The sequence below is a fragment of the Gracilinanus agilis genome, chromosome 3, assembly GCF_016433145.1.
Source record: "Gracilinanus agilis isolate LMUSP501 chromosome 3, AgileGrace, whole genome shotgun sequence".
Taxonomy (NCBI): domain Eukaryota; kingdom Metazoa; phylum Chordata; class Mammalia; order Didelphimorphia; family Didelphidae; genus Gracilinanus; species Gracilinanus agilis.
The window spans coordinates 3,165,438-3,176,579 of record NC_058132.1 but is presented as its reverse complement, the minus strand read 5'-3'; the positions used below and the strand labels follow the sequence as shown (position 1 = coordinate 3,176,579).

The 11,142-nt window shown below is 51.1% G+C and overlaps 1 protein-coding gene across 1 annotated transcript; it reads left to right on the top strand.

The window, feature by feature from the left end:
• The first annotated feature begins 637 nt into the window (after positions 1-637).
• Positions 638-10,217, top strand: LOC123239345 (zinc finger protein 501-like). The gene is made up of 6 exons (XM_044666621.1): positions 638-707; positions 828-965; positions 2,501-2,589; positions 2,804-2,966; positions 6,938-7,035; positions 8,671-10,217. The coding sequence occupies exons 1-6, from the start codon at positions 638-640 to the stop codon at positions 9,619-9,621; spliced, it is 1,509 nt and encodes a 502-aa protein (XP_044522556.1). The 3' UTR covers positions 9,622-10,217.
• Positions 10,218-11,142: the final 925 nt, after the last annotated feature.

Sequence of the window (11,142 nt, the reverse complement as noted above, 5' to 3'; positions counted from 1 at the left end):
CACAGCCTGAGGGCCTGCGGGAGCGGGGAGTGGGCCTCTTGGGAGCTGGCTGGGAGAGGCGTTTCCTACAGCGGGGGGCGCAGGGGGTGACGGGATTGGACGGGACGGACTGGGGGGAGGGGCTGGAGGCGGGCCTACAGGCTACGCTGCTGGATGGGGGAGGGGGTCCGGGAAGACTCTGCTTCCCCCTCCCTCCCCCCAGTGCCGGATGACAGACGGTGACTTGCGGGGTCTGGGAGGCCGTTGGGGATGGGGCAGAGGGAGCGCTCCGGCGGGGGGCGGCCCCCCATCGGAGGGATCTCGTGTGAGCCCCACAAAAGCCCTGGGAGGGAGCGCCGGCCTGCCTGGGCCCGCGTTACGGACGAGGAGGCGGAGGCTGACCCGGGTCCAGGGACTTGTCACACCGCCTGAAACGTCAGAGGGCAGATTTGAACTTGGGTCTGCGCGGCTCCCCGTGACAGGCCGTCGGGAACGTTCTCCCAGCTAAAGCCCACCTCCTACAGGAAGCCTTCCGGAACCCCTTCAAGTTTATCCCGGCAGAGCTCCGTTGGGTCGGGCTCCTTGAGAGCAAGGGACTGGCCTTTGCCTTTCCTCGTACCCCAGCCCTGAGCCGAGGGCCCCATGGATAGGGGACGGGATGCCGGAGGGCCGGAGAGGATTGTGGGAGCCGGGGGCGGGGCCCAAGCAAGAGTCAGAGTGTCTGAAGGGTCTGGGCAGTGCCCTTGTGTGGTGCTTGGCTGTGGGCACTTAAGAGGCCCCGAGGAGGAGGGGGGGGCCAGCCGGGCGGCTGTGAGGCCCCAGCCCCGCCCCCACCCTCCGTCTGGCAGGTGTGAAGGGCCCAGGCAGACCCCGGGGCTCTCCCCAATGGCTGCTGTTGGACTTGGTTTCCCCAGCAGGCCGGGAGATGCTGAATGGCCAGGTGAGCCTCATGGCTGGCAGTGCCCACAGCGTCCCTGCCCTCTCCCGTGGGTGCCAGGCCCCATGCCACGTGCCTGGGATATGAGGAAAAACAAGTAGCCTGTGCCGGGGCGGCAAGCACCTCCCGGCCTGGCAGGAGACGATCTGGAAGGGGAGGAGCGGGCCTCCTGGCCTTTCTCCTCCCCGCTGGCCCCCCATGGGCACCCCCTTGGCAGAGAGAGGGCTGGGTCTGGTGTCCAGGAGGCCTGGATTCAGGTCCCACCTCAGATGTATGTGGCCCCAGGCCTCCGTTTCCTTAGGTGTAAATGGGGGTGTGGCTGTGCCTTCCTTATCCGATGAGGCCTGGGCCCTTCTCTGGGTGGGAGCAGGCAAAGAGCAGGAGGACAATTGGCTTGGGAGGCAGCGATGGCAAATCTATGGCACAGGTGCCAAAGATGGCCTGCAGAGCCCCCTCCCCCCTTGGTTACCAGAAAAGCAGAGGGACTGGGACAGAGCTGCTCCCCTCCCCCTCTCCACCATACCTCCCAGTCCCTGTGTCCAGCAGCCAATGGGAGTGCAGGGAGGAAGGGGGTCGGCTCACAGGTGGCAGAGCTGGAAGGGAGCAGTGCTGAGTGCTTGGGCCACTCCCCTCCCCTCCCCCTCTCTACACTCACTAAGGCCATTCCTCACTTCACCCGCCTAGCAGCCCAATGGCAGTGCTTCCTCCCTCCTCCATGGATCCCTGGTGTGGGGTAAAGGGTGGGCGTGAGGCGCACCCACCAACACCTGGTCTCCTGAGGAAGCCTGGGAGGAGGCCTTCAATAGGTCCTGTGGTGCCTGAATGGCAGGAGGCAGGGCGGGACCTGGACCTGAGCCGAGGCTCCTTCTCACCCTGGCTGCGCTCCTTCCCCTGGGGCCCCCAGGTGTCCGGCTCCTCACTGAACTGGGGGGTCCCCTACCCCATCTCAGTCCAGCTTGGCCTCTGGGCCCTGGGGGAGGGGCAGAGCCTGGGAAGTGCCCGAGGGAGGAGGAGAGGCCCAGCCTCGGCCTCTGTTCCACTCCTCCTTTGGTGTCCGGGCCAATGGACAGGGGAGGAAGGCGGGCAGGAGCCCAGGCCGCAGGAGACCTCGAGGGGGCGGCCAAGGCCTAATGCCGCCCCCCTTCCCCCGGGACGAGCCTTGGCCCGCTGGCCGGCTTCACAAGGCGGCCTGACACAGGGGGCGCTGCTGAGCGCTTGTGGATCCACTAGTAGGGGACGAAGAAAAATGAGGCACACCAGACTGGCCCTGCCAGAGGCCCCGCCCCCTCGGGTACTGCGAACCTTGTTTTCTGATTGGGTAGACTTTCCCGCCTAGACCAAGTCCCGCCCCCAGATACGGCTTCCTTCCTGGAGGGGGAGAACCTGGTGGTTTTCTATCCCGATATAAGACCCCCCCCCCCAGCCTGTGGCACTAAGGACAGCGCCTGCGTTCCCTCCTGAGAGGAGAACGAAGGGGCGGGGGGGGGTGCCGCGGGGCTCCCCGGGCACAGAGGGGACGGCGGCCAGCGAGGCCCAAGGTTCTGCCTTGGCGTCCCTCAGAACGTTTCCTCCCTCGTCCCGCAGATCTCCGGGCTGGGAAGCTCGGGCCGCCCGCAGCGGGGGATCGGGAGCCCGATGGAGCGCGTGCCCGGGGCCTGCTGGCCGGCGGTCAGGTGAGTCGGGGTCTCCTCCGTTCTCCGTCACTTCCTTCCCCTCCCCCCAAGCCCCCGAGGACAGAAGGCCCAGGGCTAGGCCGCCAGGGTCCCACAGGCTGATTCGAACCCAGGGCCTCCTGATTCCAGGCCCCGGCTTGCCGCAGGGGGGGAATTCTCTCCCCTTCGGCCCTGGCCCTGACCGATGTGCTTCTTGTCCCCCCCCCCCCCCCAGGCTGCTGGGCCGGCGCGGGGGTGCTCAGGCTTGTGGGAAACGGTGACCTTCCGGGACGTGGCCGTGGACTTTGACCAGGAGGAGTGGGGCTACCTCGGGCCGCCCCAGAAGGAGCTCTACCGGGAGGTCATGCTGGAGAACTACAGGAACCTGGCGTCGCTGGGTAAGGACCGCCGCCCCTCCACGTGCCCGCGGAGCCTGCCGGGAGCGGAAGGCGTCGGGGCGTCCCGCCTCCACGGGGGAGCCGCTGCGGAGGCTTCCTGCAGATGTGTTCCCTGTCAGCGGGCCAGCAGCCGAGATTTGGGGAGGACGAGGAAGCCCTGGCCGGCCTGAGACCTCCCCCTCGGCCTTGATGCCGCCTGGCCGGGCTCGGCTCCCTCCTGTGGCCAGGGCTGCTGGGGATGGTTGAGCGGCTCCCTTTGGGCCGGTCCCCAGGGGTTGGGGGAGCCGCTCCATCTTTGCCATTTTCTTTACCGGTTTTCTACAAGGCAAAGAAATTGTGGGAATGGCCACCCCGGCAGCACCTTTTCTTCATGGCTTCCTGGGCGTGGAGGTGAGCCAGACAGGCGGAGGCAGGCCTCCTCCAAGAGCGCCCATTGGAAGGGGAAGACGTGGAAGGCCCTCTTTTCTTAGAGGTTCCCAACAACAAGGATTAATCAGAGGAATAGCAAAGTAGCAGGATGGGCAGGAAAATTAGTCTAAATTTGGTATTTAGTCGCTTAGGACTATACAGGTTAAATAGCTAAAATTCTCCAAACTGCAGCCTTTTGGTATGTGACTCAGAAGGAAATGGAAAAAAAAAGCAATTCTAAGTAACTTCAGAGTGTGTAAAGTATGTGCGAATCCCAGAGGTAGCCCTCCAGGGCACTCTATGTGAATGCAGCCATAAAATACTTCTTTGCAGAATTAAAAGAATTCAGCCATGTGACTTACCGCTTTGGTGCTGGACTCACCCGGCTCCTAGGGATTCCTTTAGAGAACTAGGCCGAGTATTAGAAAATTAAGCTGGAGGTCAGGCATATGAAGAGAGGCCGTGAGAAGACGGGACTTCAGGCTGCCTGCCCTTGCCACATCTCATGCTAGTTTGTAAAGCAGTCATTAAGTCTCCTTCTGGTTGGAGTGGTAAAATGAGCTCGTGTCTGTGAAGCTCCTGGCAGAGTGCCCGGCACATTGCAGGCCCTTGTTCCCATTTGCTTCCCCCCAGTGTAGATGCCCCGTCCATGGAAGAAAGAAACAAGATGCAATCAGACATAGCAACCCATTGTTAGAGAGCCGTCCTTCCCTCCCCTCAGAAACAAAGACAACCACGGACCCTAAGGGGATATTTCCTGTTCCAGCAAGACCTGTCAGTGAGAAAACACCAGTGGGGATAGCTCTCAGACTTATGAGATTGGCCCAAATGACAGGGCATGAAGAAAAAACGTTGATGGGGGCTCTCCTGGGCCAGCCATCCTAGAAACTATTTTGGAATTTTACTTAAAAGGCCACTAAGCTGGGGGCAGTGAAGCTCAATGCATTGAGAGCCAGGCCTGGAGACAGGAAGATCCTGGGTTCAGCTACTTCTTAGCAGTATGACCCTGGGCAAGTCACTTCACCCCCATTACCTAGTCCTTACCATTCTTCTGCCTTAGAACTAACACCTAGTGTTGATTCTTTTTCTTTTTTTTTTTTTTTTAATCCTTACCTTCCATTTGAGAATCAATGCTAGGTAATGGTTCCAAGGAAGAAGAGCGGTAAGGGCTAGGCAGTGGGGGTGAAGTGATTTGCCCAGGGTCACACAGCTAGGAAGTGTCCATGGCCAGATTTGAACCCAGGACCTCCGGTCTCCAGGCCTGGTTCTCCATCCACTGAGCCACCCAGCTGTCCCCACCTAGTATTGATTCTAAGACAGAAGGTAGGGGTCTTAAAAATACATTTTAAAAAAGAGTAAACTGAGGTTGATCTCCAGGCAATATAACATTTGTTAGCAGGAGCAGGCTACCTGTCAATGAATGGGCAAATGGCTTGTCTCTATTTATGCCAAAGATCCCAGACAACAAGGCAGTCCCCTTGTATAGGTTTTGGGGAGTACGGAGCAAAGGACCAAGCCAGATAGTTATCAGCAGGGGATTAAGTGTGCGAGGCACAGGGAGCAGCACCAGGCATGGATGGATGTTTGGGAGGGGGAGCTAGTCGTGCCCCCTTCTTCCTTCTTCTCTCCTGAGCCAGAGAAGGGCTCATTGGTGGAGTCCAGGGGCAAGCTTGCAGACACCCATGAGGGAAGGTTTGGTGGGTAAAGAGTTCTGGCCCAGACTCCCTCTGCATTCTCAAGCAGTCTCCTAAGTGGGTTAAATGCCTTATGGCAGGAGAGCTTAACCCTTTGCAGACCAGCTGAATTCTGAACTAAGCTCAGTGACCTTATAGGAAAAGAGAGTCCAGGACAAAAGGTGACAACTTGCAATGGCCCAGGGTCAGAGTTCATGTGCTCAGGACCGAGGCCCCCCAAGGAAGGAAAGGACTTTGAAAGCTTTGGGAGTGCTGCTCAGTGCCAGGACCTTCTGGCCTGGTCTTTCCCAGTCCCTTTTATGCTCCTGCCTTCCCTCATCCTGTTTGTCTCCCTTGGTGGATTGGGAGCTTCTTGAGGGCAGGGAATTTTGGTCTCTGTATACTCAGGGCTTAGCACAGGTCCTGGCTCAGAGGAGGCACTTAATTGATGTTCATTTAATGGTCTAGGAGACCAAAGGTAAAGTTTCCTCCCTCCTTGGGGAGACGGGGGTATGCTCCCGGCTCATAGAGAGCTATGGGTTGTCAGAGGTGGGCCCTGGTCTGGTTGCTTTTACTGGGCAATGTGTCATTTAAAATTATTGTAAGCCCTGGGAGACTATGTCTTCCAGGGCTCCCTGCTACAACTTCCCCCGACACCTCCCACTTCCTTTGTGGGAGGTGTTGGAGAAAGTATAAAAGAGAAAGTTTGGTGCCTTTGGGGGCTCTGTTCTCTCCAGCCCGGAGGCTGACTGACTCTCTCTGATCCTGAACTCTCTCTACCCAGGAGACCTTTTTCCCTACCTAACGTTTTCCCTTTCCTAATCTAAATAAAACCTAGCTATTCTAAACCCTAAGTTGCTCTCTGATCTTTTATTTGAGCCCCAAAGGGCTCTGGTCAATCTCCCCCTGCTGGGGCTCAGGATGCTACCTTCCTTTCCCTTCCTCTCTCCTTTCTCCCATCCATCCTTCCTGCTACCTTTCTCCCTCTCACAGCACTAAGGAAGAGTTCTCTCTGTGGGTCACTGGGATGTGACAATGAAATGCCCCAAAAAGCAATGAAAAAACACATGATTTCAAACTGTTAAACTCAGGGGCCTTTCAGGAGCCTCAGGCAACCTCTATCCTTCCACCCCTTTGGGGAATGCAATCCAGCCATCTTGGTTCTTATGGGCTTTGTTCCAATGTTTCTTCCCCAGTTTTACTAAAAGTAAATGGGTCTTTTTTTTTTTCTATTTCTAATTTATGATACCAAAGAGCACAGAGGAAGGAATGTGTGGAGAACCACAAGGACAAGAGGTCCAGGAGGGGACCTGAGCTTGAGGGGTTAGCAGGGAGGGAGGCCATATCCTCCTACCTTCCCATCACCATCCTGGAAGGGAAACTGAGGCCTTGATGGGGAGGGCCGGGGCACCAGGGTGGTTCAAGGTGGGGTTCCATGCAGGGAAGCAGGCAGGGCATGAGCATGGAAGGGCTGGGTCCTATCAAGTGAGGAGCACTTTGGGACAGCTCCACTCCAGTACAGAAGGAAGCTTTGAAAGCCAGTTAGATAATAGCAGTGTCCATCTTGTCCGGCCTGCCCGTGCTTCCCAGAGGCTGGGTCTATTCCCCTTCTCACTCTCTGGCAAAAGGATCCGGGGTCAGGGCAGGCAGCGCCTCCCACAGTGGGGTCTAAGAAAGTAATGACTGACCTGGCCTCATTCAGGGGAGTGGGTTTCTTTCTGATTATAAGGGTCTTGATTGTTTTGGTTTTTTGAAAAGTTGTAGGACCACCCACTTGTCCCCATTTAGCCCAAGTCTAAGGCATCTTGAGCTACCATCATGCCCTGAGGGGCATCTGAATGGCCTAGCTCTGGCACATACAAACTTTTGTCTTTTTCTTCCCATGAGCAGGGCATCTGCACCCCAAACCGGACCTGATCTCCTGGTTGGAACAAAGGGAAGAGCCTTGGTCTCAGGGTCTGCAGGAAAGGACGTCAAAGAGAACCCATGTTCGTGAAGGAAGGTGCTCCAGCAGAGAGCTGGCAGCCAGCAGATGGGGCAGCCCAGTTTCCATGGAAGGCTTGGAAGCACCAGGTAGGTGGGCATGTAGGGAAGCACCACAAGGACCGCTGGGCCTCTCCAGCTTAGGGTGCAACTCATACCTCCTACATGGGTTTCCCTCCAATGCAGAGTTTTTACCTCAGGGTTTGTGAACTTTTAAAAAATATTTTCAGAATAAAAAGTTGGTTTCCTTTGTAACTGTATATATTTTATTTGGGGTATTTAAGAATATTACTTTGAGAAGACCTTCCTGTTAGTAGCAGTCTGTTGAAGCCTATTGATCACTTCTTGGAATACTGTTTAAATTATATAAAATAAAATACATAATATTGTGAAGGGAGTTAATTGGATCCAAATTGAGTTACCAATATCTATTTTTTTTTTAAAGTTCAGGGCTCCCAGGTTATGGACCCCAGCTCTGATGTTTCTGTATCAGAACCCTCTTTACAACAAAGCCAAATGGTTCAGCACCTCCTCCTTTGAGGACCTCCTGTAAGAGAAAATCCTTCCCTCTTGAGATGGACCATTCCAAGTTTATATAGCTCTAGTACTCAGGAAGGCTTTCCTTCTATAAAATCTAAATTTTCTTCATTGGAGCTATTATCCATCGCTCCTACCTGAACAAATCTGGAAGGCTTCCATGTGAAGGCCCTTTAAATTCCCAAAGACAGCCCCAGGGTTATCCCCAGGCTAATCATCCCTAACTCTTTCACAGTATCCTTAGCTGGAATGACCACCAGGGCCTTCACCATTCTGGTCGCCCTGCCTTGGCAGTGTCCTTTCTCAAGGGTGATTTCCACATTTGGATCCAGTGCTTCAGATGTCGTATGACCCAAGAGGAATGCCATGAGACTCTCACCTTTGTAGAGTTGTACAGTGTCCCTCTTAGTGTATTCTAGAATTGTGACCCTTTCTTAGATACCAATTTTCTGTAGACTAGTGGGATTTATGATCCAGGTGAAGGATGTCCAGATCCAGAGGAATCTTATTTGCAGCACAAAATTCTCCAGTGCATACTGAACCAGATTAAAATGTAATTGGGAAATGTTTAACAAAATAAATACAAATACAGTACAACATAGATATTGTTAATTTGTGGTTTTCTAAGTCAATATATGGCCCATAGGGGCTAGTTTCTAGTTTGACCCAATAGCAGGTGAAGACTTTACCAGAGGTTCCTTAGAAATTGTTCTTATTTTTTTTCAGCCTGGGACATTAAACTCGAGAATGAGGAGTCATTTCAAAAGCAAGAAAGAGGAGGATTACCTAGGACCTTAGTGAAGAGACTTAGGGGAAGTGTTCCAGAGAGCCATCTCTTAGGGGAAGTTCCTATCCAAGAGTTCCATGTATGGAAACACATGGCAAGCCTTACAGGGGACCCTCCAAGGAAACTCATGTCACAGGAAAGAGGTTTTGGACCATTGTCTCTTTTTCATAAGAAAATCCAGAATCAACAAAGAGTCCACAACTATATTGATATTGAGAAAAGCTTTAGTCAAAGACACTGCTGGCCCACAAGACCATGGAATTATAATGTCTATGAGAATCTCCCTTATTACCACACAGCCCTGCTTCAACCCCAGAGACTAAACAGGGGAAAGAAACCTTATGATTTTGAGCAATATGAAAAAGCCTTCAGCCAGAACTCAAGTCTTACCCAACACCAGAGGATTCACCCTGGAGAGAAACTTTTTGTGTGTAAGGAATGTGGGAAGAGTTTCAAACGAAGTTCACACCTTATTCAACACCAGAGAATTCATAGTGGAGAGAAGTCTTTTAAATGTAATGAATGTGGGACAGCCTTCAGCCAGAACTCACATCTTGTAAGACACCAGAGAATTCACACTGGAGAGAAACCTTATCATTGTAAAGAGTGTGGGAAGGCCTTTAGCAGGAGCTCACACCTTATTCAACACCAGAGAATTCACACTGGAGAGAAACCTTACGATTGTAAGGAATGTGGGAAGGCTTTCAGTCGAAGCTCAGCCCTTACTCAACATCAAAGACTTCACAGTGGTGAGAAGCCATATAAATGTAAGGAATGTGGGAAGGCCTTCAGCTGGAGCTCAGCCCTTACTAATCACCAGAGAATTCACACTGGAGAAAAACCATATAAATGTAAAGAATGTGGGAAAGCCTTCAGTTTTAGTTCTCTCCTTACTAAACATCACAGAATTCACACTGGAGAAAAACCCTATGAATGTAAGGAATGTGGGAAGGCCTTCAGCCAGAGCTCAGCCCTTATTAAACATGAAAGAATTCACAGTGGAGAGAAACCTTATGAATGTAAGGAATGTGGTACATCTTTTAGTTGGAGCTCAGCTCTTATTCAACATTATAGGATTCACACTGGTGAGAAACCTTATGTATGCAAGCAGTGTGGGAAAGCCTTCAGCCAAAGCTCAGCCCTTATTAAACATAAGAGAATTCACAGTAGAGAAAAACCCTATGAATATAAAAAATGTGGGACAACTTTCCATTGGACCTCAGCTCTTATTCAACACCAACAAATCCACAGTGAAGAGAAATCTTAAAAGATGAAAGCCTTCAGCCACAACTCATCCCTTATTTGGGAAAGAATTGTTAGAGGAGAAATGCCCCTATATAAATGAAGAGTGTATAAAGCCCTTCATATAAAGTTCAAACCTGACTTGATACTAGAGAAAAAGGGAATTCCATGAATGTTGGAAGGCCTTTAATCAGAGGAAGACTCTCATTCCATCACATCATTCATCCTTGAGGAAGATGTAATGAGTAGCCTTCAGGATGATTGATGAGTTTTAATTACATATCAGCCAATTCATCTTAGAAAATAACCTCAAGAGGGCCTTCAGTCAGAGATCCATGAAGTCATTCTTGAGGGAATTACTACAAATGTAAAAAAAATGTGGGAAGGAATAAGGTGACCCTAATCCTAACTCTATATTATTACTCCAAAATAACAAGAAATTTAGCAAATTTTTTAATACAATAAAAAAGAGCAAAGAAAGAAATCATAAACAGGGAAACTTTGCAGAAAAACCAGCAGAGAGGCCAAATTAATGAGCAAATAAAAAGAAGGCCTCAGCCATAAGATAAAAGAAAGCAATGAAAAATCTCCAGAAGAAATGAGTGATACCACTATAGCAGTGGCTAGCCTTAAAAAATGAGAATAGAACCACCAGCTTGGATGAGAATATTATTAAAACAACAAGCTATAAGGAGAAAATTGGAGCTCTTAAGAATTTCAAAAGATAAACAGAACAAGTTGTATAGAATAAAAAGTGGAAAATGTTAATAAGGAAATTGATGCCATGAAAAGAGAACAGCAGAAACAGAACATAAAAATGCCAAGATGTAGCAAGAAATAACAGAACAAAGGGAAAAAACAGCAAAATTGAAAGAACAATTGAGAACTCTATAGAATAGGACAAATGAGCTCAGAGGCAGAGCTTGGTGAGCCAGTCTGAATATCATTGCCTCTTGCCCTTGAAACAAATATCCTGAATGCCATATTTCTAGATATCATATAAGACGATTGCCTGGAAATGTTGTAATTAAGAGTTCACATGAAGTAGTCAGAGAGATACCTTCCCCCCACTCCTACCACCATTTCAACTTATCAAGAAATAGTCATGAAGGTCTAGTGCTTCAGTGCCAAAGAGAATTGCAAACTTCCAGAAGGAGATGGCTCACTTATCAAGGAGAACCCTGTGTCTTGTTCCTTGAAGACTACTCATTGATGATGAAAGAAAAGGTAAGGAAAAAAATATCAGGTACTGAGAAGAAAAGAAAAATGGTTTGTATTCAAGAATAACATCCCACAACATCCCAAAATTGGGCATGAAAGAAGATACACTTTCAACTCAATGCCTTCCATTTGTTCATTCTGAGAAAGCCAAAGATGAACAGGAAAAAAGTAAAACATGTCCACAGGGAACTTCCATTCAGATGGAAAAGACGATGTGTAAAATAGCTAGGAAGTTGAAATTAATCTCAGTGGGGAAGGCACTCACAGCCAGAGGGATATAGAAGATATATATACAAGGAAGTGTTAGTTTATCTCTGAGGGGAAG